This window comes from Apiotrichum porosum, assembly GCF_003942205.1.
Source record: "Apiotrichum porosum strain DSM 27194 chromosome Unknown scaffold_12, whole genome shotgun sequence".
Classification (NCBI taxonomy): domain Eukaryota; kingdom Fungi; phylum Basidiomycota; class Tremellomycetes; order Trichosporonales; family Trichosporonaceae; genus Apiotrichum; species Apiotrichum porosum.
In genome coordinates, this window is record NW_021167119.1 from 556,143 (window position 1) to 581,271 (window position 25,129).

The window sequence follows — 25,129 nt, forward strand, 5'->3', positions numbered from 1 at the left end:
ACACGCTGGACGATGGATGTGAGAGATGTAATGTGACAGGCGAGAGACGTGGTGAGATGTTGTTGCGCGCAGAATCCACCCAGCCAGCCGCCGTCGTCTGCCCCTCGACGCGTCAACAAGCCAGGCACCCACAAGAAGCAAGTGCCGGACGACCACACGCGCGCGCGTGGGTTTTGCTTCCGTCCGGCTGAACCCGGACATACTCCCGCCCACACCCCGTACACGGTTGCACTGAACGGAAACGATGGGGTGTCTCATGGCTGTCCAAGGTCTACTCTCTGTGTCTCTCTGTGTATCTCTCTCTCTCTCTATCTACATATGCTATGCTACATGGGCGGCCTCGGGTTGACCTTGTTCTCAATCCCCAGCATGCCGCAGAACGCCTCGGTCTGCGGGTTCGTGTACCACGCGGCACTGCTGCCGCCCGGGTGACCCTCGGGAGGTGCCGTGGGCCAAAACTGCTGCACGCGGCCGACGTCCACTTCGCCCTTCTCCCACACCAGTGGCGGCGGGGCCGACAGGTCGTCTCCGAGCGCTTGGCCGGGAACGAGTACGCCTTCTTGCAGGATACGCTCCAGCTCGTCTTCGACCATGGCCTCGACAACCTCGGAATCGGGGAGCGGACGTTGCTCGAATTCGGTCGACAGGTACGGGTGCAGCGCGCGGCTGATGGCGAGCCAGTGCGGGTCAAACGTCAGCCGTGGGGGCTGGCCCGGTGCAGACTTCCTGGGTGCGGGGATGTCGAGGAACTGAGGGTTAGAGGCACGTTCCGTGTCATGAACCCACCTGGATAAAGTCCTTGCCTGGGCCACACTTGTCGAGAGCGAGGAAGCGCGTCGACCTCGGCCCCGTTGCTGGTGCCACGGCTGGTACCACGGACACGGGCTTGGCTGGCAGAAGGTGAACAGGCGCCTCGTCAAACTCCTCGTCCTCAATGTTGATCTCGTCAGGGTTGACTGGAGCAGCGGTGTCGGGGCTGGGCGAGGGGGCGGATGGCGGGGTGAGGACATTCTCCACGTGCTCGTCGTCGTCCGAGAGCGTAATCTCGTCGGGGTTGACAGTCGCAGCCGAGGGAGCGGTCACCACAGGCTCCTCATCGTCAGAGAGGGTAATCTCATCGGGGTTGACAGCTGCAGCCGGAGGAGCAGTCACAGCGGGCTCGTCGTCGTCCGAGATGGCAATCTCGTCGGGGTTGGCAGCGGCCACTACCGCCGATGGAGCGACAGCCGTTCTCCGCTTCTTCGAGTCATGAGAGTGCTCAAACAGGGCGGCAAACTTGACGTGCAAGTGTGCGGCGAACCAAAAGTTGGGCTGGAGCTCGTTCAAGAGGCCGAACAAGGGTGGCGAGCCGAGCGTGTTCTTGTCGATCTGGAATGTCAGCTTGCAGTGTCCAAACATTCATAGACTTCCAAGCTCACCTCGTCCTTGAAGTATGGCTTGCGACGTATCAATCCGCGTGTGTCTCCATGCCTGGCGATGGAGATGGGCCAGTCGTGCGAAATGAAGACGCTGGGGTCGTCTGTCAGGGGGAGGTGCATGAGTTTTGTGACGTCGTAGTCGCGGATGTGGTACACGCTGCGGAGGGTAGAATTGTTGAAGGGGACGTTCTCAAAGTGGCCTGTGTGGGTTGTCAGTGGGATGTTCACAGAAGTCTGTTCTGCAGGGCAAGAGAGAAGAAGAGAAGAGAGAAGAGAAGAAGCAAGAGAAGAAGCAAGAGAAGAAGCCAAACCTGGCTTTGACACCACCTTTGCCAGACTCACCCTTCCTGTAGTCGTGCGACTTGTAGATGCCGCTGGCGCCCGAGATCCTGAGACCATCTACCATGACGCTTCCTGCTGCGCCGAGGTAGTAGATGTTGGATGCGAGCCATCCGCCATGGTACAGCTCCCACATGTAGTTGCTTGCCTCGTGGTTGCCGCCAATGACGATGGTGAGGACGGGGGCGACTTTTTGTCCCGAATAGTACTGGTGGAATGTGCCGAGGGCCTGGTACTTTTGTGGGACTGCGAGGGACGCAAAGTCGTGCTTGTTGCGGAGCGCCTGAAAGTCACCGCAGAGGAGCAAGAGGTCTACTTTGTCGTGCTTCTTGTGTTCATACTCTGCGATCGAGTCGTAGATGGCTGTGAGGCTGCCGTGGCAGCATCCTTGGACTGCGACCTGGGAGGTGGTGTGTGAGCAGGGGGGGGGGGGGGGGGGGGGACTGGGTGGAGTGGGGTGTATGTACCTTCATTGGACGGACCAAGGTGACGTAGGAGGGAGTTAAGAGAAGGGGGATGGCAGAGAATGTTGTGACAGTGATATTGATGGATGTGGCCGATGCATACTATATTTTGGACGAGACAGAGGTAATGGTATTAGGAAACTGGTTACAAATGGGGAAATAGAAAGTCGCCCCTGTGCCTCCTACTTTCGCACGGTGGCATCACCCGCACTGTGTTACAATACGTGTATTTAATTTCTATTAATTGTTCCGTCATTAGCATGTTCCTGATAATCGCGCCGGGTCGATGGCGCTGCGTGAGGATAAGAATCCTCCTTCCGGGCCAGGCTGATTGGGTGAGCGCAGGAGTGAGCCAAGCAGCAGCCAGCCAGCCAGCCAGAGAGAGACCGAGCGCCGTGTCGTGCGCGCGCGCACAAGTCCGAACAGAGGCCGATGAAGGACCTACAGGAGGAGATGCCACTGCCGTTTCCGCGCGTTCAGGAAAAGTGACAGGCAGCAGCTCAGCAGCTGAGAGCCATGGGCCATGGGTGTGTTTCTTATCGACTGCACGCCCAATCACAGCACCTAAACCCACACAAGCCAGTGGCCATCCCACCCATCCATCCATCCATCCATCGCGCACCCTGGGCACCTCCCAATCGTACAGTGCTGTTTGCAACCAACACCAACCCCTTACCTCTCTACCATCTACCTCTACGACAGATACGCAACACACATACACACACAACAACAACTACCTTGTTGCAAAGGTAGACCCCACCCACCCCTCCCTCTCCCCGTCCAATTCGGTGACACCTTAAACCAACGCCGCCGCCTCCCCTGCCCTCTCCTCCGTGCCGCAGCCGTTGCTCCCGGGCTAACCGTCTCGTTACTCCACATCCACCGAACAGACAGTCAGTCCTCCCTCTCGTCGCTTTGCCATCCACAACCCCCTCTTTCCAACAACCAACACTCCCCAGTTTACACACATCCACATCCAGCACACACACACATCCACACCCCCCGACTAGCCGCAGGCCCATCCCCCCCCTCCACCCATCAGCGGCCACCTCAAACGCCCTCCCCCCCCCCACCCAACCAACAACCCCCTTCCCTTCCCCCCCTCCATCCATCTCACTCAATGGCTGCCGAGGTGAGTTGCACACAACATCTTCCTTATCGTCCCACTCCTACGCGCCAGCATAGCCTCCACAAACACACACACACGGCCTCTTGCGCAGCCCGCGCACCTCCGGCAAGCGCGCGCGCGGCAGCACGCAAACAAGAGGCGGGGCGCACTGCCCAAACCCACGTCGCGCGTGCCGCCGGTCGTGTGAACGTGCAGTGTTCGTCCGGCGCCGTGGTGTCAGATCCTCCCATTGCCACTCACTCCAAAGCGTCCACCACCACCACCACCCCATCCCTACTGTTATACCCCAGTCGAGCTCTCCGTTTCTGACCACACCCCCTCCTCGCAGCGCTCCGCTGGCACGCCCGTGGCCATGCCTACTCAGCAACAGGCAAACGCCATGTCATCCGCATCCACAGGCCCTTCCTCTGTAGCCACCTCGGTCCTCACAGAGGACGAGGAAGACCTCGAAGACTACAGGCCCGGAGGCTACCATCCCATCAACATTGGCGACGAGTTTAGCAGCGGTCGCTACCTCATCGTCCGCAAGCTCGGATGGGGCCACTTTTCCACCGTCTGGCTCGCAAGAGATAACACGTGAGTTTGGAGAAAGAGAGCTGGGTGTGCGCGCTCGCGTGCTGACTCGTTCCCTCGCAGTACGTCTCGCCACGTCGCGCTCAAAGTCGTCAAGTCGGACGGCCACTACACCGAGACTGCACTGGACGAGATCCAGCTGCTCCAGAGGGTGACCACCTCGTCCGAGTCGCATCCGGGCCGCTCACACGTCGTGGGACTCGTCGACGACTTTCGACACGACGGCCCGAACGGATCGCACGTCTGCATGGTGTTTGAGGTGCTCGGTGAGAACCTGCTGGGCCTTATCAAGCGATACCAGCACCGCGGCGTGCCGACCCACATTGTTCGCCAGATTGCAAAGCAAATACTGCTCGGCCTCGACTATCTCCATACGGAGTGTCGCATCATCCACACCGACCTCAAGCCCGAGAACGTCTTGATCTGTATCGACGACGTCGAGTCGGTCGTCCAGGCCGAGCTCGCGTCGTGTCCTGCCGCCGTGCCCACCAAGTTGGTCGGCGTGCCGCCAAGTCAGGGTCGTTTGGGCAACCAAACCCCTCGCAAGGATTCCATGTTCATCGTTGGGTCCCAGCCGCTGCCCAGTCCCAGCTCGAGCTATGCCAGCTCGCCCATGCTCGACAAGTATGGGTTTGGCATGAGCAAGATTTCCGGTACCAACCTCGGTGGCAAGTCGGCGCCTGCCTCGTCGTCAGCAGCCTCCGCAGCCCAGGCAAAGGACACGGCCGACTCGATCGGGGATGGTCTCGGCAACGTCAAGCTTGGCGCCGAGAGCGAGCTCACATGGGAGAAGACCAAGACTCCCGTCGCGCTGCCCAAACCGCACGGCCCGTCGCTGCTGTCGCAGCAGATGAACCAGCCGCCAGCGGCCGCTGCCGCGGACATTCTCCCGCCACCAGGCGGTGCCAGTCAAAACTCGGGTTCCTCAGAGACTGGCACCCCAGCCCAGACCGTCATCTCCACCCCAGCCACTACCCCAGACCCCGGACGTTCAGACGAGCTCAACATCTCCACGTCTGTGCAGTCGACGGGCTCGGGCTCTGAAGACTCGGCAACATCGTCCAAACCCACCCCTCGACCGCCACAGACGGCTTCGTCTGACGCCGAGTCGTCGCTGGGCCACCTCAACAACCTCCAGCAGCAGGAGGCCCACCTGCACCCGGACAGCAAGATTGCTCCAGTCGCCGGCGACCCCAACACCCTCCCTCCACCATTCCCATACGACCCCGTGTCGCTCGAGCGTATAACGGTCAAGATTGCCGACCTCGGCAACGCGTGCTGGGTCGACCACCACTTCACCAACGACATCCAGACGCGCCAGTACCGTTGTCCAGAGATCATCCTGGGCACGCGCTGGGGACCGAGTGTGGACATTTGGAGTGCTGCCTCGTTGATCTTTGAGCTGTTGACAGGCGACTACCTGTTCGACCCGCAACCGGGCACCAAATACGACAAGGACGACGACCACGTCGCCCAGATCATGGAGCTGCTGGGCGAGATGCCAAAGTCGCTGGCACTGTCTGGCAAATACAGCCACGACATGTTCAACCGCCGCGGCGAGCTGCGTCATATCCAGCGACTGCGTTTCTGGCCCCTCCTCTCGGTCCTCAAGGAAAAGTACCTGATGGAAGCCGAAGAGGCCGAGCTCCTGACCTCGTTCCTCCTCCCCATGCTCCACTACTATCCCGACTCGCGAGCGACCGCCGCCGAGCTCCTCAAACACCCGTGGCTCGACGGCGTCGTCGTCCAGGGCGACCTCGAGATGGCCAAGCGCGAGCACGAACGCGAGGTGGAGCGTCTCCGCGCCCTCGAGTCGGACAAGCCCAAGCCGGCTGCCGCGGCTGCGCCTGCCGCCGCCGCGGGCGCGGGCGCGCCCGGCGCGGCCCTCGACGAGATTATCAAGCTCGGCCCGCCCGTCGCCGGCATGGTCGGCATGGGCCGGATCTAGTCTCTGTGTCTCGCAGTCTCTCCCCCCACCTGCGTAATGCGTGGAGGCGGAGGATGTGAGGACGATGGCGCCGGGGGGTCGCATCATCCTGTTTTATAAAGACCCTCCCAACGCCACGACACGTCTTGCAAGGAAAGGAGACTTGGGGCTGGACACGGGTACCCGCCCGGTCACTGGTCCCCACACGAACGCAACAGCCTGGAAACATCTCGGACGCTGGACGCTGGACGCTGAACGCTGGACGCTCTTGACGCTGCTTGTTCCACCGCTCGCGACGCACGCGACGTACACGCCCACCCACCCCCCAAACACTTTTACAATCGATAATCTGCATACGAGGAAACACCGCGCGACGGGAACGACGGAGTGGACGAGAGCGAGGGAGGATGAGGGTGAGGGCGAGAGGAAGCACACCAGTGCTTTGCATATGGGAGGGAGTGGACGTGGAGGTGGAGTGGAATGGAGTGATGATTTTGTGTTTATGAGCCGTCTCGACGCCCGCCACACAGCGAGAATCTAGGAATGTAGTAGTAGAGCGAGCGAGCGAGCGAGTAGAGTGGTTAGCAGCGCGGTGCTCTTCTCGTCTCCCCCGATACCCCCACCCCCACCCTTTTCCCCTTCCACTCCTTCCCTCCCCCTCTCTTGAGACATTCCCGCCTCTACCTACCCTTTGATATAGACCCAGGTCGTCCGCGACCCGCATGTAAACCGGTGCCAAGGACGCGCGCGCGCGGTACATTTCAGATCAAGGTGCATCGCCAACTGCCACGCTACAGGACCGTGGACCCTGCACCCCGACCGCTCCAGTCGCCACCAGCTACACGAGTACTGCCAGAACACTGCCTGCCAAGCTGCCAAACTCGGCGACGGGACGTGATGGCATGATGCTATAACGCTACAACGCTTAATGCTTAATGGCGGCCCGGGGCGGCCAGTACCACCGCGTCGGTCCAGTGACAGTGACAATCTCGCGACAGTAAATAGCAAGGTTGTCGATCTGCCGACGCAGCACCCGCAATCCGCGATCCGTGAGCTTGAGCCAGAACCGCCAGCCGAGAGGGTGTGCGTGTGCACGGAATGCAATATCCCGCCCATAGCATGCCATGTCATATGCCATTGTAGCATGCCGCGTGGAGCAGACGAGCCAGATCGCAGAAGCGTACACCCAGCCCAACCGACCAACCAGACCCAAAACCCGGTCATGGCGATGCCACAGATCAGCCAACGCGCGCGCATTCGCCGTGGTCCCAACGCACCGGCGTTGTCGCGGAGGCATGTGCCAAACCACCGCGCCAAGGACGGCCGCACGGCATACCGTGCGCCACGGTCGTGCGCAGATAGACGATAGACGCTCTGCCCAGCGAGCCAACCGCAACGCGCGAGACTACGGATAATCGGAAACGACGGGCCACTGTGGCTTTTGCTGGCTTCGCTCGCTGGCTTTGCTTGGTGCTTCGCTCGCTGCCTTGTCCAACCACCGCGATGCGTTCCAGACATGTCCAGCGGCCAGCGGCCCGTGGCCGGCCAGTGGCGGAGCGGTGTCTCAGAAGAGGTGTTTGGGACGTTATCGCCGGCCTATCGGGAACCGTGGCCTGGCGCGAGCTGTTAAACGACCACCACTGGCTGCTGGCTGCTGCGTCGCTAGTGGGCATGTGTCGACGGCGGGATAACCAGGGGAGTGGGTGCTGCGCGCTCGCTCGGATCCATAACCGCTGTTCATCGTCTTCTATTAAGGGGGTGGGGTTCCTTGCGTCCATGTCTCGCGCTTATCACGGTGCCCGGCGGGTGGTCGTGTGCGCAGACTGTCACTGGATCACTGGATCACTGGATCACTGGACCTGCTCGCGCGATGTGGGGTGGTGGGACATGGGCGAGTGCCACTCGCGTGTGCGTTGGCATCGTGTGTATCGCACAATCGCGGCTGCATCATCCTCACCGACCTCGGCGTACGGTTCCGCCGCCGCCGCCGTCATCATTACCGCTCGCGGACGACGGCGATCCGCAGCCGTCAGTACGTCGGAGCAGTGCAGCATGCCATGGCCCGGCCCTTTGGCCCCTGCCTGTCCTCTCTCCCTGGCATCCTGCTCTCAGAGAACGAGGCCATGAACGTAGCACCCCTTCTGGACGGTAGATGCGATCACATAGCTGCTCGGACAAGCTCATAAACACACCCACCACACCTCGCCTCCCGCTCACAGCCACCTGCCGCCCGCCCGCTCTGCCGCTCCCCTACTGCGACTTTGCGGCCTTGGCCTCGCGCGCCTTCTTCCTGAGCGCGCGCGCGCGAATGTCCTTGTGCATGCCGAGGATGACGCTGACGCCGAGCTGCTCGGACACGCCGCCAAACAGGCCGACGACATAGTCGAGCAGCGCGTGCGACGGGTACGGCGTCGCGTCGTACGGCCTGCCCTGCGCGCCGCGCTGGAGGCCCAGCGAGCCCAGCGTCGATTTCACAAAGTCGCGCGCGGTGGGGACAGTGAGCGACGGCTTGCGGATCTTGGACATGTTCGAGACGACAAACGCAGGGAACACCATGCGGAACATGACGCCCACGGGCTCGACCTCGGCGGCCACGGCCGTGTTCCACGTCTGCAGGCCGCCTTTAGTGCACGAGTAGGCAGCGAGCAGGGCCGAGGGGATGCGGCCCGACAGCGAGCCAATGTTGAGGACAAGCGACTTGGGCGCGTCCAGGTCCGCCGAGCGGGCCACGAGCTGGGGCAGGATCGCGCGAGTGAACTGGAGCGTCCACGAAATGTTCTAAAGGGGTCAGTCAGCTGGGCGTGTGCTTTTTTTTTTCTCTCTAGGCCATCGTAAAGCACCACTCACCGTCTGGATAATGGCGTCAATCTCAGCAGGGTCCGTGTCGGCAAACGCGACGGGCATCTCGTGCGACGCGCCGACGTTGTTGATGAGCACACCGAGGTCAATGTCGCGGGTCGCGGCAACGACGCGCGCAATGGCCGCGTCACGGCCGGCAACGTCGGCCGCATCGGCAATCACAGTCTTGGTGGGCACCTTGTACTTGGCCTCTGCAGAGCGTCAGCCTGGGGTAACGGGGGTGGAGATGGAAGCATGGCAGCACGTTCCATGACGCAATTGTGCGTATAGGCGTAACCGGGAGGCCACCCGTCGCCGTGTCCGCGCGGTGTGCACACACCGCGCCGCATACACCGCGCAGCGGGTCTCCGCCGCAGCGAAACCACTGGCCGGCGAGAGGCACAGACATGCGAGAACAGACACGACGGTACGCACCAATCTCCTGGGCAAGCTCGTCCAGCGCCGCCTGACGACGGCCGACAAGCACCACGCCGAACCCCTTGGCCGCGAGCTGGCGCGCAAACTCGAGTCCGATACCGGCCGTGCAGCCCGTGACGGCCGCCCACGACACCGCGCCCTTGGTCTTGGTCTGGAACTTCTTGAGCTGGGGGAAGAAGGCGTCAGCAAACGGATGTGGATGGGTGGGGTCTGGTGTGGTGGGTTCTTTGAGAGCAGCGTCCTCGGTCGCCGAGGCGCACGCCGGACACGGCACCGTCACCGCACAGCACATGGCACTCACGCTGATACCGGGGACGACGGTCAGCTCCGCGACGAGCCTGAACCAGCTCCAGGCGTAGCGCGCGACAAACGCGGCGCCGACAGCAGCGAAGACGAGGGTCGGGAGGGGCACGTCGACCACTGCGAGAGAGAGCGTTGTCAGCTGGGTTCATTGTCTCCATTCCGTAGCTGGCTGCGACGTACCGATCTCGTGGCCCCACACGGTGAACGAGGGGTGCGTCGTGGCCGTCGAGGCGAGGTGGATCGTGTCGGCCGGCATGGTTTGTGAGGTGGTGGTGGTAGGAGCGAGTGGAGAAAGTTGGACGTCGTGGACGACCAGCACGCGGCCAAACCATCGACCCGGACATGGACTGACCGCGTCGGCAGGGCGACGCGCCGGCAATCACGTGGGGATCCCTGGCTGCGTGCGGCCAAAGCCCATGCGCGATCCAAGAGCACCCGCGCACCCACCGTCCACGGCGTGCACGGCATGCATGGGTGGCGAGAATGGGGCAGCGGTACAGCGGGGCACCAGACGCAGCAGGCGTGATACACAGAGTACAACGCAACAGAAGCACTGACGGACCAAGAGACAGTAGATGCATACATCAAGTAACCAGAAAGTACGAGAGCGTGAGAGTGGAGTGCTAGTTTTGTGGATTTCATGTCGTGGGTGGCGGTGGGGGTGGGAGGTTGGGTGAGCCGGCAGCTCTGCGCGGGGTGAGGCCTGCCTGTGGCCTAGGCTCAACGCCGCGAGGCCGTCCGCACGGGCAGTCCAAGGCGACGAGGCGGGCAACAGCCTAGAGTGGGAGAGGCACAGTTGTGAGTTGTAAAGTGGATCGACGAGTCCGTCCGAGTTGTGAGGTGGGCCCCAAAGGCCAAAGGCCCGCTCATGGCTCTTTGATGTCGCCCTGGCTGCGATTCCTCAGCATGTCGAGGATGAGGGACATGCCCTTGCGCGACTGCACACGTTAGTCCATTGCCTGCACTCTCGCAGCTCACCTTTTCGGTATTGCCCTCAAACTTGCCGACGCCGTACGCTTCGATCCTGTTACGCAGGATCTGCGACCACCGGCCGCCAAACTGGGAGCGCACCTCGGCCGTGGTGTGGTGCAGTGTTGACCTGGATGTCAGCTGTGCGCAAGGCAGCAGCGCTTGACCGCGTTCCAGCAGCAAGACTCACCCTCCGGGCCCAGCACACAGCTCGGCTCCCTCAATGACGTGCATGAACTTCTTAAAGCTCAAGTTGCCCTGGTGCATCCGCAACCTCGGCTGGGCGTAGTAGTCGTCTTTGAGCCCCTGGTCGCCGCCCCATCCTGGCGGGTCGACGACGCTCTCCTCGAGCACCCAAGCGTCCAGCCCACGGCCGCCGCTGGCGGCAGCCGACGGAAGCCATTTCGACGCCCATTGTGGGACCACGCCGCGCTTCAGGATCAGGCGTGTGGTCTTGATCCTGCCCGTCTTGGGGTCGACGGTGCGCTCCAGGACGTCGACGGAGAGAACATGTCGTGCAAACGGGTTGGGATACCGGAGGAAGAAGGCGAGCAGTCCGGTGGGTGGTGGTTCGGAGCTGCGGAGCGCGTCAGACGGTGGGTGGCACAGAGGAGCCGACGGGGAGAGCGGGTGAGCCGTCTCATGGTGGGTGACGGTGACAACACCTACAACAGCGACGCAGGACCGTCACTGCTGCCTGCCTCTTTGCACAGTGTTGTTGACACATAGCAAGCGTGCACAGGGACTACGCACTATTCATGTGTCTTGTGGTAAACCTGGACCATTGTTGCAAACGATCAAGCCGTCCGGGCTCGCAGCCGCAGAGACCGAGCGAGAGGGGAATGAGGCGGGGCGGAGACGCAGCTGGACCTGAGAGAGTGTTGTGCTGCAGTGAGCTCGCTGGGTGTCGGGTGCCGTGTGGTTGCTGGAACAGAGGATGTTGGATGTGTGAGAGAGCCATACCGAACACCAGGCCCGACCTTTGTCCACCCACCGGCAAGCGAGATTTGGTCCCGTCCACCGCCTGACATTTGGCTCGAGCCATACGTCATTCACAGCGGAGACGGCGGGTGGCCACTCGCAGAAGCCAGGATGGTCAGGCCACAATATCGTCGACACACATGCAGCAAGTAAGGATCACGGGGGGACACAGTGGCTATACATTCTATGCGTGTGTATCTATCAAGAAAAGAGATCGTCTGTCAATAAGAACAAGATCGCCCGTCAAAATTAGAACAAGGTCTACTACCTCCACAGCCTCCTACTCCTTTCCGGGAGCAGCGGCGCCGGGATTCCGGCGAGGCTTGTCCAGCGCCGCGTTGTGCTCCAGTATACTCCGCACGCGGTCGGCGAGGGGTCCCACTTCACGCACACGGACAGGCTGGCGGACTCGGGGTTCGGCAGGAACTGCTGCTGCTGCTGGCACCGACGCCGCCGGCGCTGCCGGCGCTGCAGCGGCAACAGCACCTGCCCCTCCTCCTCGCGAGTTGGTCCGTCCGCTCCCCCGCCTCGAGCCGCGTCCGCCCCTGGGCGACTCTGACGCTGCTGGCGCGTCAACAGGTGGCGGGTGCGCGAGCCCGATCGGGCCCCGGCGACCACCCTGGATGGGGTGCGGCCTATGCAAGTGGCCTCGACCACCAGGACTGCTAAAGCTGTTGCTGTGGCCGCTCCCGCTGTCATGGCTAGCATGGCTCGCATGGCTGGCACCGCTCGCATGGCTGGCACCGCTCGCATGTCGGGAGCCCCCACCACGCCCTCCTCCTCGCGCACCGGGGCCACCGCCACCCCGACCGCCCCGGGCCGACCGCCATGACGGGCCCGACGATGGCCCGCTGGTTGAACTGGCAGACGGCGACGCACTGGGCGGAGTCGCATACACGTGGGCATGCTTTGTCCATCGTCCGGGCGTGTCGGCGCGCGTCTTTGTCGGCGATGGCGACAGCTTCAGACCTGCCGGGGCCGGGCCTGTCCTGACGGGTGTCGCAGTGGCAGCACTGCCCTTCCTTGGCGAGCTTGGAGTCTTGGTCGGCGACCCAGAGCGCGATGCCGACGCCGAAACGCGCCTCTCCTTGCCCTTGTCCTCGGGCTTGGAGCCCAGTGGAGGGAAGGCAGAACTGTCGCTTGGGTTGACTGCCAACTGCGCAAACGCCTTCCTTGTAGCCTCCTCGTCATCGTCGTCGTCCGACTCGCTGTCCCAGTTGTGATGAGCCGGTCGGTCTTCGGCATCCTTCTGCTGGCGTTTGTCGCTCATGACCTCCTGCTCGGGCTTGGACGCGGGTGTGGATGGGGATGGGGATGGGGAAGCAGACGCAGACGCAGACGCTGCGCCACCGGTGCCGTTGCGATTCGATCCTGGCACAACACCACGGCGTGCGTCGGCCTCCTGCTGTCGTCGAGGGCGAAACGCGCCCACATCCTCTTGTGGGACGTACCCCTGGCGAACCTTTTGCTCTTTACGAACACTGGCAAGAGTGTTAGATGGAGTCTCACGATCACTCCCTCTGCATAACTCACGATCCATCCTTGCGCCTGGAGGCTGGAATCACGCGTTCGAGCGTGCGCGGATCGAGAACGATACCAGACGCTGTGGCATCGGGGTTGAGGGGCGGGCCGGGGGGAACAGACATGGCGAGAGAGAGAGAGAGTGATGGTCACAGGAGACGGGGGAGGGGAGGGGGAGATATTCACAAGACGACAAGACGGGCAGAGATGTGGTACAAGACGACGACGACGAGATGGATTGTTTTGCCCCAAGCGTCACCAGCAAAACACCAACAGTGATTGACAACTCGCCTTTCCAAATGCGGTCATCGCCAATAATTAACGGAATCAATTGGCTCCTAATTAGATTAGAAATTTTAACCGTAAATGAACCGCCCCCCTTCCCCTCTCTCCGCTCTCTCGGTGCCTGCCTTTCACATCTTTGTGACTTTTGTTGCTCCCTCGTTGTCTACTCCACATCCCCTTCATCACCACCCTCGTCGACGTCATTCGGCGCCATGGAGGCCGTCAACACAAACGGCAAGGATGCGGTCCGCCTCTGCGAGCACATCGTCCGCGGAGCCTTTGGCGAGGTTGTCTGTGTGAGTCTTTTGCGGCCGTGTTGATGTCTACTTTGCCATGGAGCTAACCTCTCCCCCTTCAGCGTGTCGCTTCCACACTCCTCAACCGCGGCCGCTTGACCGCTCTTAGCATCTCCAAGCTTGCTGCTCTCGCTCGCCCGACGACCAACGCTGCCCTCCTCATCCTGATCCAGCACAACCTCGTCGGTTCGACGGGCGCGTCCCGCCGCGGTCCTGGCGAGGACGAAATGTACGAGTTTGACGTGCCCGAGTGTCTCCTGCGTCTCAGGTGGGCGCGCATCCTGGCCTTGACAGAGCAGACGTTTGGCGAAGAGGTAAGCCTCTCTTGGTTGACGGTATACAAAGCTAACGGCCAGGCCCTCGTCATTGTCCGCCAGGTGTTCATGTACGGCAAGCTGTCGATGCCCGAGATCCAGTCCGAGTGTGGTGCTACTGGCGACCGCAACAAGGTGCTGTCCCTCCGCCGTACCGTTGTGAAGCTCCTGCGACAGGGATTCCTGGAGCCCACATGTGCCGAGCTGCTCATGCTGCGCTCGGACCAGATCGACCGTCGTTACAAGGTGAGCTCGTTTTGCCCATGGTCCTTGGCTGACATGTCCAGTCCAAGTGGGTCGAAAAGTCGGCTGCCATGGGCACCAAGCTGCACTCTGCGAACACACTTGCCGAGCTGCGCAAGGTGTCGATCAGCGAGATCAACGACGAGCGCCGTGCCTTCCGTGACCCGCAGCGCGCGCTCAAAGAGGTCAAAACCAAACGTTCGGCAAAGGACGTCGCGAAGAGCAAGGGAGACCCCGACGAGAAGTGGGAGGTCTTGGACGACGTGCCTCTGCGTGTCAACTACGACAAGTACAATGTCCTCATCCGCAACGAGCTCATTATCAAGGCGGCCGAGGACAGGTGGAACCGTGCCGCTGGAGAGGTTATGCGTGCCGTCCTCACTGCCTCGCTCCAGTACCAGCACGACCCCAAGGAGATGCGCACCGACCAGCCTGTTGGTGTCACTAGCATCGTGGACCACCTCCCGACCTCGAGCCACAAGCTCCTCATGGCCGGTATTGCCGGCCAGAGCTCAAAGAACGTCCCCGAGCTTGTCCGCCAGTACCTGGCCGTCATGAGCGGCGACGACCTGGCGAGCGACAACACTGGCGCCCGCTTCCTCAGCCACACCGACCACTCTAGCCCGAGCTACTTTGTCGAGATTGAAAACATCTGCACGTCCCTCAAGGCGTCGCTCCTCACTGAGCTGGTCCGCGATCGTATCGACGACAAGGCCGCACGCGTCCTCGCCGTCGTGGCCCGCGCACACTTTGCGTCAGAAACCATGGTCCGCGACTGCGCCATGATCCCCCTCCGCGAGGCGCGCCAGATTCTGTCCGAGCTGCAGAAACTGTCTCTGATCGATATCCAGGAAGTGCCCAAGACAGCCGCCAAGGCGCGCAACCCCATGTTCCCGTCAGCCGACTACCACCTGTGGGGCATTGACCTGCGCAAGGCCTACGGATTCTTGCTTGCCGGCGTGTACAAGACTGCTGCCAACCTCGTCCAGCGTCGCGAAAAGGAGGTGGAGAAGCGCGCGGCGCTCCTGGCTAAGATTGACAGGCCAGATCTGGAGGGTGTGGATGTCACAACGTTCCTGAGCGTAAAGGACCAGACCGACCTTGGCGAGCTCAACAATGCCCTCACCATGCTCTCGCTGGCGGAGACAAGGACCGACTTGGTCACGATGATGCTGCGTGATCTTCCTGGCGGCATTCCTGCCAAGTAGATGCGCGAGGAGGGCGGCTGTTTTATGCATATACATTAGATCATGAGCGTGAGCCCATGCTTGAGCATGCAGCCTGGAGGCCTGGATGCTTGGAGCATGTCAACAACAAACATTTTACAACACCTCCACAGTGAAATCGAGAATGGACGACAGGGTCAACGGGATCAAATCCACGTGGGGAGGCCGATTGATCATTACAATGGCTCTCAAAGAACACAACCCATCCACAACTCTTTCCAACTCGCCGTCCCTCTCCATCCATCATTTACCCCCCAACACCATGAACGGCTACGGGCACAACAACGGTGGGCCAGCCGCCGGTGCCGCCGGCCCAGCAGGAACCGTCACCATCCCGACAGGACCGACCAACCAGCCCCGCGTGCTGGTGCGCAACCTGCAGCGCGACGATGTCACCTTCCACCTCTCCGGAGTGGACATGGCGTATGCCAACAGTTTGAGGAGGACAATGATGGCCGATGTGCCTACTGTCGGTGCGTATTTGTGATCCATTTGGCGGGAAGAGGAGACGGGGCAGCAGCTTCTTCTCGTCTTGCCGATGGAGTTTGAACAGCTCGACGATGGTGGAGTTTGTTTTGCCTGAGAGAGACAGAGACAGAGAGCATCTTGACTGACATGACGACCCCGCAGCCATCGACCAGGTGTCCTTCCTCCAGAACACCTCTCCGATTCCCGATGAAATGCTGGCCCACCGTCTGGGTATGGTGCCGCTCGTCAGCAAGTTGGTTGGCAAGGGACTGCGGTACACCAGGGTGAGTACGAGCAACAACACCTACACGACTCTGTTGCTTGCAAGCCAGCTTTCCGGGTCGTTTCTGAAGCTGACACTCCCAGGACTGCGACTGTGATGAAGGATGCTACTTTTGCATGGTGACGCTCCGCCTCAAGGTGTCGGCAACGAACGCAGACTATGGCCGCCCGATGACCGTCACCAGCGACATGCTCGAGATCATCCCCAGCCCCAACACTGTGAGTAGAGGTGTCTCTGGCTACCAATTGCTTCCGCCTAGCCACATACACTGACACACCGTTCTCCAGCCCCAGGCCACCCCGTATGGCCCCCCACCAGAGCTCGGCGAGGAGGAGCAGGAGATCATGCGCAACCGTGACCCGGACCTCGGCCAGCCCGTCGGTAAGGGCGACCCGACCTCGACACCCATCCAGCTCGTCCGTATCTCGCGTGGACAAGAGGTCGAGGTCATCTGCAAGGCCTACAAGGGTATCGCCAAGCACCACGCCAAGTGGTCCCCCTTGTCTGCGGTCGCGTACGAGTATGACCCGTACAACAAGCTCAGGCACACGACGTACTGGTTCGAGACGAACGGTGAGTAGTGCCCGCAGTGTCGTGTCACACCACATGCTCGACCGTGACTGACTCGTGTGCTCCAGAGGAGGAAGAGTGGCCCCTGTCCTCGAACGCCGCGTTCGAGACCCCGCCAGACCCCACCCAGCCCTTCGACTTCAACGCCGTGCCCACAACCTACTACTTCAACGCCGAGTCTGTCGGTTCCGTGCCCGTCACATCCGTCTTTGAACAGGCATGCGACATCATGGTGGAAAACCTCGCCCAGATCGTCCTTGCCGTGCAGCAGGAGACGGGCGCGGACGAGGACGACGAGGACGGCGAGGGCGGCGAGGGTGGAATTGTCGAGCCCGACATGGGTATGGGTATGGGCGGCGGCGGTGGCGGCGGCATGAACGGCGACTATGGAGGTGGCTACGACGGCGGGTACGGCGGCGGTGGTGGTGGTGGTGGTGGTGGCGGCGGTGGTGGTAGTTACGACTCGTACCAAGGAGGCGGCGGTGGTGGTTGGGGAGGTCCACAGGCTAACGCGCCGGGCTGGGCCGGTGGGGCCGGTATGAGCCCGTTGAGGCGCTAGCTGTGGCCTCATCCTTGTAGCAGGCGTATCGATAGGTTAGACATGCACCAGTAACCACAGTCTGGCAAGGCAAGGCAAGTTGGACAGAACATCGCGGGTCATTATCATTGTACAATGGTGGTGGTATAGAGCACACTTCGTCGTCCTCGTCCCCTCCGCATTCTCGCCGATCATGTACAGCTGCGGGCTTAAACTCCACGCACCATACGACGCACCTCGGCGCCACCAATAGCTCTGCTCTCCTGGGCCTCAATCTCATCCTCGGTGACGATCCGCTTGCCCAGAGTGCGCTTCTTGGCAGACTTGGGAGCCTTGACAATGGCCACCTCGTCGTCATCACTGTCGCTAATTGGGATGGCGATAGGTTCAGAGTCTTGACGCATACGCTCGACCAGAGGTGTACCCTTTGCAGTAGACACCTTGGGCGTGCGGGAGGCAGCAGTCTTCTTGACCGGGGTTCCGGCGACGCGCTTGGTTGGGGAGATGGTCTTGCGGGACATGCGGCGGGGTGGGGACGGCTCCGACGACACTGTCGAGGCGGTTTCGGCGAACGACGAATCGGCAAAGGAGTCTTCCTCTTCCTCGTCCTCCTCGTCTTCTTCATCGTCCTCCTCAGAGTCCTCTTCGCTGTCGTTCTCCTCATCAAAGTCCACCGAGCCCTCCTCAGCGTCGTCGTCCTCGGCGACATCGTGCGCCTGAAGCTGAGCGCCAGATGCAGGCTTCTCGTCGATATCCATAGGCTCATCCTTCTCCTCCACCTCAGCGGTGGTCTCAAAGTCGCCGCTAACCTCTCCCGCATGGCTGGCCTCACTTTCGCGAGTCACGTCGCCGTCGTGGAAGCCGGAAGCGCCCTCGGTGACGTCGCTGTCGGAGTCCTCGCCTGCGGACTCGTTCTCAGAGTGCGTCTCCTCGACATCCTCGGCGGCAGAAGCGTGCGAGATGTGCGAGACGTCGGGCTCGGCGATAGAGTTACGAGTAATTTCACCCTCGGACGCGGTCTCGACTCCGGATTCAGACTCGTCCTCGTCCTCAGACTCGGAGAGGAGGGAAGCGGCGGGCTGTGTCACAGGCTCGAGTTCGACCTTGTCAAAGTGGATGAGACCGGGCTTGTCCGCGTGGGTGGACTTGCCAGGAGGCGAGGGGGCGAACGGGTCGTCCTCGTCGTCGTTCAAGACGCTCTCAACGGATTCCTGAGCGTCAGTTTGAATCAGGAATATATAAACCCACCATCGTCGTGTTGCCAGCATCATCTGTGGCAAAGCTCTCGTCAAACGACGTGTCGCCCTCGTTGGCCTCCAGAGCACGCTGCATAATGTCGAGCTTCATGTCGGCCTTCTCCTCACCGAAGGCAGCCTGCTGGTCAGCTTGGATGCTAAGGATAGGGAAGTTTTAACTGACCTGAGTCTTAAGACGCTCGTTGAAGGCCGCATTGAGGCGTTGGATGGACTCCTGCATGTCAAATGCGCACTCCTCGCGAATCTCGACCTCGAGCGAGGCGTTGCGCATCTCGCTCTCATAGAGCTGTTGGGTCAGCTTACGGAAAACAATCACAAGCTCACCATGGTCTTGAGCTCCTTCAGCTGCTCAAAGAGATAGTCGACGAGGTAATCGTGGTCATCGTCCTCTTCCTCCTCGGCGTCCTCCTCGATGACCTCAATCTCCTCCTCAACAACCTCAAAGACCTCGGGCTCGGCCTCACGAGGAGTCTGGGGACGAGTAGGCGGGCGGGAAGGAGTGCGGGACGGAACGCGAGTAGTGGGACGCGGCAGGGCGGTGCTTGTACGGCTGTTGCTGCTGGCTGTGGGGCGGGAGAATGAGCTGGTCGAGGTCGCCACAGTGACAGGCGTGACGGCGGTCTTGGGCATGACGGGGACAACGACCTTGATCTTCTGGCCAGTGTGGTGGTGGCCAGTGAGAACGTTACGGACCGCGCTAAGTTGCGAGCTGATCTGGCGCTTGAGTGTCGGGAAGGAGTTGACTTTGACGGCTGTGGTTTGAATCTCGCGCGCAATGGCAGAGAACCGCATGACGTGCGAGTTTTCGTCAAAACCAGTGTCATAGGGGTTGACATGAACCACCATGACGGCGCGGCCGTCACCGACAAAGAAGCTCTGGAAGATCTCGGTGAGTTTGGAGTGGCGGAAGGGGACGATGGCGACCTTCTTCCTGGCGCTCAGAGGTCCTGGAGCAGCCATCTTCTGCTGGTTGGCACGCAGAACCTCGAGACACTGGCCGAGGACCATGAGAGACTTGTTGATGTTGCCGGCCTCCTTGAGGCGGTCACCGGTCGTGCCGGTGTTGCGAGTACGCTCCGAGCCGGCGAGGTCGACAATCGAGAGGCGCGAGACCTGGGCCGAGTCGGGGTCCTCGGGTGCGCCGTTGTGGACACGCACGACCTTGAGAGTGAGGATACCGTGGCTGCGCGAGCTCTCGCGGTTGGCCATGGTTCCAAACACCTGGCGGGCACGCTGGCCAGAGCGGAAGACGGCAAGTGCCTCCTCGCGAGTGCGAACGCGGATCTCATGCAGGCCCGACATGTACTTGCCAGTGCCTTCGGGGTCGTTCTTGAGCACAAGTGCACGGCGCTTCAGAACACCCCCACCGCCGTTGGCCATAGCAGCCAGGCTCATGGACGATCCAAGGGCGGCGCTAGAGGCACCAACACCGATACTCATGGTGCGTGGCAGATGGGAGAGCTTGGGACGAGAGGCCTGGGGGAGGACCGAGTCGAGGAGGTCAAAGATCTTTCGTCAGCTCTGTATCGTTTTCTCAACGAACCTTCTCGTTGTAGACCTCGACATAAGAGACGAAGACTGCGTACGAATAGTTGCGATCGACCTTGATCGCTGAACGGTCAGCTCTGTGACAAACGCAGAACCCACTGTCATCAATTCCGTCCTCGGCTTCCATGGGCAGGCTGTGGAGTGAGATCTCATCTTCGTCGGTGAGGATAACGTCGGCGAGGCCTTGGCACTTGAGCTGGTGGGTCAGTAATGAGGTGAGACAGTCGAACCCACGTTAGCCTTGCTCTCATGGCCTTTGATAGAGTTGAAGACCACGTCAATGGCACGCGGAACCGCTCCACGCTCGTTCAGCCCAGAGGTCTGGCCCTGGATAGAGTACCTGCTGGGTCAGCGAGGGTATGATGTGACGACTCACGATTTGCCAGAGTTGCTGACTCCGTAGGCAAACACAAGACCATTGTCGCCCTGGAGGAGCTTCTCAACAAGCGGGAGGGTGGTAGTGCTAAAGAAGTCGGCTTGGCTGGTCTCCGGCGCAAACACGCGGTCAAAGCTGTACACGTGTGGAGGCTTTGCGAGGTGCGCGCGCCCCGAGTCGGCAGGCTGGCGCATGACGACGTTCTTCTCATCCTGCAGTTCGAGGTACGGCGAGAGCTGGAGCTCGCTGTCGGTAGGCGATGGCCGAATACGCAGGTACGCCTGCAGTTGCTGTGTGTACGTGTTCTCTGCCGCAGCCTTCTTTGCGGCCTCCTTGGCAGCCTGCGAGGAGGTCAGTACCGCATCACACGGGGCACAGAATCACACCACAGCCGACCACTCACCTCCTTTTCCTTCTCCTTCTCCTTCAACTTGTCCGACACCTTGCGCAGCTCGGCCCTGCCCTTCGCCAGGAAGCCTGTAGCGCCAGTTGGAGGGTTCTTGCCGAGAGTCGCCGGGGAGGTCGCCGCCGACTCCTTGGCCGCGCGTAAGCGGGTGACGCGGGTGGCGGGAGTCGGGGCGGAGACTGGGGTCGCGCGTGAGCGAGTAGTTGTTCGAGGTACTGCTGTGGTTGGGGGAGCCATGGTTGTTGGGTTTGTGGACAATGTCAAGAGCTCGTGCGTCAACACGACTGCAGTACTGCAGGCGCGCGACTGTCTTTGCTTTGTTTGTGTCCGTCGATCGTCTGGGTGGAGACGGAAGTATATCTTCAACCAGACCTCATTACGTAATTAGATCCTGGTTGCGCAGAACGGAACTATATTTGCCGAATGATCTCCCCCCCCCCAAGTGGCAGTTTGCTGAATGCGGCACCCATGCAGCAGATGGCACAGGTGTCTCTCGGTTCTTGTGTAGAGGGCTAGCGTTCTTCTTAGCGGATAAGATAATGAAGGTATGGGGAGACCATCCGGTCGACACAGAGGACTCACCGCAGAGTGCGTGGAACAGTCCATCTATAAGTGTCTGGCCGACCGCAACCAGTGTCGCGGTATTGTTGGTACGTCTGTCTTGGCGAGGTCGTTCACATGTCTTGAATAGCGACGAACGTCTAAGCAATATGCGGTGATTTCCTGGAAGAGCTGAAAACAGAACGCACTGAAGGGTGTTCATTGTGTGCCGGCCGGTGCCGGTACATTTAATTGCGTATTAATTGCCGAGATTGACAAGTCACCTCCGAATATCCCTCCATCTGTTCGTCCATTTGGACCTCTGCTGGTCCAGGTGCCTCTGGGGTGGCACCTAAGGACGGTATTGGCTAAGACATTGTGGAGTTTCCAAAAAAGTGACCAGCTCTCTGCCACTAGTGGCGGTTACTCGCTCTCGGCGTTATTAGGCCTCCACACAGCGGCTGGATAACGTATGGAACGCCGCGTTGTCGGCATGTCAGAGTGAATCATTGCAACTGTTGCAGTTTGCTATGGCGCACATCTGGAGGATTGGAAGCAGAAGGCAACGACTGGGTGCCAGATAGAGTTCACAATGTAGAGCAGGAACATCGTGCCTCGCCCGCCCGTGCACACACGCAAGGCGGCACGCCAGCTGCTTCTCAGTCTCTGTCTCTCAATTATAGATCTGTATCTGTGCGCAACATGGAGGTGCCTGGGAATGTATATGCAATGCATGGAGGATAGACAGTACCAGTACGCTACTCTGAAGGTGATGATGCACACAGTTGCTCCTGCGTGGAGATCGAGTCTTATGAATGAAGAGGTTTCAACGGGAGTCTTAACGCATGTTGAGGTTCGAGTTGCAGTAACGACACCAAAAGCGCCAGTTGTCGGTAGTGTTGTGGCCCTTGCAAGGTTCTGAAGCTGTCAGTAGGATTCCTTTGATATCCTAATTTACGTACGACCGCGGTTATAACCGTGCTGGTCGCCCAGGCAAAACTTGGGAGGGCGGCGGTCGAAGCTGCTCATGTTGAAGGGGGTGTTTGTATCTGGGGTTGAGTAGTCGGAAGCTGGATAGGATGGTGAGAACGAGGTGACCCGAGGGCATTCTTTTATATCGTCTTGAGCGCGGTCGGTTGATCGTCGACGGTTGCATGTTCAACGTTGATACACAATCGTTGACGAAGAAGAGATGTGTGAGTGGCGTCACAGCCAGGAACAGGCTCTTGTGTACGGCGTTCATGCAGGCGGCAGCGGCCACTGGGCTATGCTTCCAGAGAGAGGTCATAGCACTGATACACCTGATCCAGAGACAATAGAATTGCTGCCGAGTGTCGTTTGATCGTTACGTGAAGTGATGCGTGGAGGACGAGGCGGAGCAATGAGCACCTGGACGTTTCCATCAGCCACCAGATACGACTCCACTTTGATTGACCGGACAACACATCAGTGATTGCCCCGGTTTCTTGTCCAGTCAAGGTCCTGCCGCGCAGCCAAATATTCATGCGACTGTACTCCTCCGGCCAAGGGACGGCTTTGCGCCTCGGCACTATGGTGTCCAGCGGTTGATTGCCGCCTCTCCCGTCTGCTCACGGAATGTGGTAACAGGCACCCGGCTTGGATCTGACAGGTATTAGGAAGCATGCCGAGCTCGATGCGCAGCTGTCCCCATACTTCTCTGCACAAGCCTGAATCAGTAATCGCTTGGTACGGTCTGAGGAACCACGCACCAGCGTGCAATGGAGAAATGCGCAGTCATATTGACCTGGCGCCGCGGAAAGTCGAGGTCAGTGAGACGTCGGCGTTGCGCCAGGGTGGCGTGGTCATTCACACAGTTTGGGAAGTGGCGGTTTACATACACATGGCGCGACAGTTGAGCGCAATCCCCACAGTCTTTCTTTGCGCTCCCACCAGTCACCCTATGCCATGCGGTGGTGCTTTCAGTCAACGTAGTAACCGCAGTACTTGCACCGCCAGACATAACGCCCATGATAGACAAACGTCTCGGGAACGCACTGCTCTGGAATGTCAGTTCTGCGAGAGGCCGTTGTGCCACTGGCTTACCGCCTTCATTGTTGCCCGAGTTGTCACCGTCGCATGTGCCGTCGTCAGAACTGTCGCTCTCAGTTCTGTTAGAGTCGCACAGCAGTGAGAGTGGGATGATCATTGTGAGGCAACCCCAGAGTGCAATGAAAGGAGACGTCATTGGTAAAGCCGCTACTTGTATGAACTTGAGAACAGACAGTGCACAAAAGACGCGAGGGGGTTGGGAAACAGGTTTCCGCTGAAGGAAACATTCAGTTCTCAACTCTTTTACTTAGCCTGTAACGGTGCAACAGTGGAACCCAGCGCCAAAGGTGAGAAGAGACATAGAGTGACCCTTCCGCTCATCCGTGCGAGCTGCGAATTTGAGTTGGCGAGAAAACTCCATACATTTGGCTGCGCTATCCTTACTGGCACCGCCGACGGCATGGCCGCTGCTACATCTTAATTCTTGGTCGTGTGCGGGAGCAGGACGGTCGGTGGTGCACCCCACTGCCGACAACAGTAGTAGCACCAGCAAAAGTAGCGTTGGTCGTAGGTGCCGTCGAGGAGGACACAGGGTTCTTGCTGGCCATCAGTGACGACAAACGAGCGCGTGCGCGCCAGGAACGAAACAAACAAAACCTACGTCCAATGTTTTCATTCTTTCCGTTGCCTGGGCAGTTACCCGTCTTCTCAGCGTACGTCTTGGGGTGTCCTGGAAGAGAGCGAGGATAGGTTGCTGCAAACGTGCCCTTCATGGTGGAGTAGGGAATACGACGTGGTTGAGAGAGGGTGCCGTTCGGCAGTGATGAGACCACCCCTTACCGTGGTCCGTGAGAACGTCGAGTGATTGGTCTATTCCGCATCAGTGTGTGTGCGACTGTCAACCTCCATGATGGTGCACAAAGCCGCCTGCTGGGACGAATCCTGACAATGTTTGGTACCCAGGCAGTTTGCCACTGGAAAGTTCTTTGGCGGGGGTCCACTTGAGGTGGGTACGCACTTGAGCGTGCCATTGATGAGAAATAGCAGTCGTGCATTCAAGGAATCACTTGGTACCGTCAAACCGGTTGCAGTACAGACACCAGACGTAGTTCCTCTGCTCGTAAGGACAGCGAACAAGGTGACAAGGACCTGGAGTCAGCCCTCCGTCGAAAAACTCTATGACTTACGGTCTTTGTTGTTACCATAGCAGTCGCCTCGACAAGGCTGAGGTGCCGTCCAGTACATTGTGCCGAGGATCGTCAGCTTCTCAGACTCATCCATGAGGACTGTTGCAAGACGAAAGTGTGTGTTTAGCGGATGTGTGTAGTTGAGAGTTCGGCGGATTGGGTATGTGCTGTAGCGACGCCGAAGTGAGGTGAACTTCCGACCTCAGGCTCGCTCGTGGCAGTCAATGTGCCATCATCAAGGGTAGCGTTCGGCATGTAACGAGACATGATGGTTCATTATATGTACTCTACATCACTACCAGGGATACTAAAACCGCTTGCAGTACTTGCAGTAGGTGTACGACTTTCCAAAACGAGGCACATACTTGGTCAGGAGCCAGCAGTATCCTCCGGTGATTGTCAACAAAAGAGGCCCTCGGTCCATCAACGGGATGGCAGTCACCAGATGGTATGTGGGAGTTTCAGGCCCACTCTGCACATCATCACACGAGCTACTCACCTCCGCGGTTCTGATAGTTGGCCTGTGAATCGCCAGGACACACGGTTCCTGCGAGCTCCACGCCGTGGTCGTACGTTTGAATGTTGACTCTGTACATGGGTAGTGAAGGGGTGTTGAGTTGAGAGAGAGGGGGTTCAGCTCCCTCTGTTTTGAGTCTCTCTCTCTCTATCTCTCATCACGACCA

General features: G+C 60.0%; 10 protein-coding genes across 10 annotated transcripts; 3 read left to right on the forward strand and 7 right to left on the reverse strand.

Annotated features, from left to right (window-relative positions):
• Positions 1–326: 326 nt before the first annotated feature.
• EHS24_002252 (uncharacterized protein) lies at positions 327–2,230 on the reverse strand (the record flags this gene model as incomplete). Its single annotated transcript, XM_028617996.1, has 5 exons — positions 327–749; positions 787–1,368; positions 1,419–1,618; positions 1,761–2,157; positions 2,225–2,230. 5 exons carry the CDS (start codon positions 2,228–2,230, stop codon positions 327–329), a joined length of 1,608 nt encoding a protein of 535 aa, XP_028473674.1.
• A 1,472-nt stretch (positions 2,231–3,702) lies between these two features.
• Positions 3,703–5,871, forward strand: DSK1 (serine/threonine protein kinase, CMGC group; the record flags this gene model as incomplete). Its single annotated transcript, XM_028617997.1, has 2 exons — positions 3,703–3,926; positions 3,987–5,871. 2 exons carry the CDS (start codon positions 3,703–3,705, stop codon positions 5,869–5,871), a joined length of 2,109 nt encoding a protein of 702 aa, XP_028473675.1.
• A 2,229-nt stretch (positions 5,872–8,100) lies between these two features.
• On the reverse strand, positions 8,101–9,685 carry EHS24_002254 (uncharacterized protein; the record flags this gene model as incomplete). Its single annotated transcript, XM_028617998.1, has 5 exons — positions 8,101–8,628; positions 8,698–8,900; positions 9,124–9,292; positions 9,428–9,546; positions 9,610–9,685. The coding sequence occupies 5 exons, from the start codon at positions 9,683–9,685 to the stop codon at positions 8,101–8,103; spliced, it is 1,095 nt and encodes a 364-aa protein (XP_028473676.1).
• Positions 9,686–10,295: 610 nt separating this feature from the next.
• Positions 10,296–11,359, reverse strand: EHS24_002255 (uncharacterized protein; the record flags this gene model as incomplete). The annotated part of the gene is made up of 4 exons (XM_028617999.1): positions 10,296–10,367; positions 10,408–10,528; positions 10,589–11,063; positions 11,152–11,359. 4 exons carry the CDS (start codon positions 11,357–11,359, stop codon positions 10,296–10,298), a joined length of 876 nt encoding a protein of 291 aa, XP_028473677.1.
• Positions 11,360–11,659: 300 nt separating this feature from the next.
• On the reverse strand, positions 11,660–13,025 carry EHS24_002256 (uncharacterized protein; the record flags this gene model as incomplete). The annotated part of the gene is made up of 3 exons (XM_028618000.1): positions 11,660–11,847; positions 12,259–12,860; positions 12,913–13,025. The coding sequence occupies 3 exons, from the start codon at positions 13,023–13,025 to the stop codon at positions 11,660–11,662; spliced, it is 903 nt and encodes a 300-aa protein (XP_028473678.1).
• A 372-nt stretch (positions 13,026–13,397) lies between these two features.
• RPC82 (RNA polymerase III subunit C82) lies at positions 13,398–15,246 on the forward strand (the record flags this gene model as incomplete). The annotated part of the gene is made up of 4 exons (XM_028618001.1): positions 13,398–13,481; positions 13,544–13,795; positions 13,838–14,041; positions 14,083–15,246. 4 exons carry the CDS (start codon positions 13,398–13,400, stop codon positions 15,244–15,246), a joined length of 1,704 nt encoding a protein of 567 aa, XP_028473679.1.
• Positions 15,247–15,526: 280 nt separating this feature from the next.
• Positions 15,527–17,144, forward strand: RPB3 (45 kDa subunit of RNA polymerase II; the record flags this gene model as incomplete). Its single annotated transcript, XM_028618002.1, has 5 exons — positions 15,527–15,737; positions 15,895–16,016; positions 16,099–16,233; positions 16,303–16,588; positions 16,654–17,144. 5 exons carry the CDS (start codon positions 15,527–15,529, stop codon positions 17,142–17,144), a joined length of 1,245 nt encoding a protein of 414 aa, XP_028473680.1.
• A 188-nt stretch (positions 17,145–17,332) lies between these two features.
• EHS24_002259 (uncharacterized protein) lies at positions 17,333–20,946 on the reverse strand (the record flags this gene model as incomplete). The annotated part of the gene is made up of 9 exons (XM_028618003.1): positions 17,333–18,334; positions 18,372–18,497; positions 18,543–18,665; positions 18,704–19,888; positions 19,923–19,990; positions 20,027–20,123; positions 20,162–20,267; positions 20,304–20,644; positions 20,707–20,946. The coding sequence occupies 9 exons, from the start codon at positions 20,944–20,946 to the stop codon at positions 17,333–17,335; spliced, it is 3,288 nt and encodes a 1,095-aa protein (XP_028473681.1).
• Positions 20,947–23,189: 2,243 nt separating this feature from the next.
• EHS24_002260 (uncharacterized protein) lies at positions 23,190–23,416 on the reverse strand (the record flags this gene model as incomplete). Its single annotated transcript, XM_028618004.1, has 2 exons — positions 23,190–23,269; positions 23,314–23,416. The coding sequence occupies 2 exons, from the start codon at positions 23,414–23,416 to the stop codon at positions 23,190–23,192; spliced, it is 183 nt and encodes a 60-aa protein (XP_028473682.1).
• A 612-nt stretch (positions 23,417–24,028) lies between these two features.
• On the reverse strand, positions 24,029–25,042 carry EHS24_002261 (uncharacterized protein; the record flags this gene model as incomplete). The annotated part of the gene is made up of 3 exons (XM_028618005.1): positions 24,029–24,129; positions 24,447–24,545; positions 24,946–25,042. The coding sequence occupies 3 exons, from the start codon at positions 25,040–25,042 to the stop codon at positions 24,029–24,031; spliced, it is 297 nt and encodes a 98-aa protein (XP_028473683.1).
• Positions 25,043–25,129: the final 87 nt, after the last annotated feature.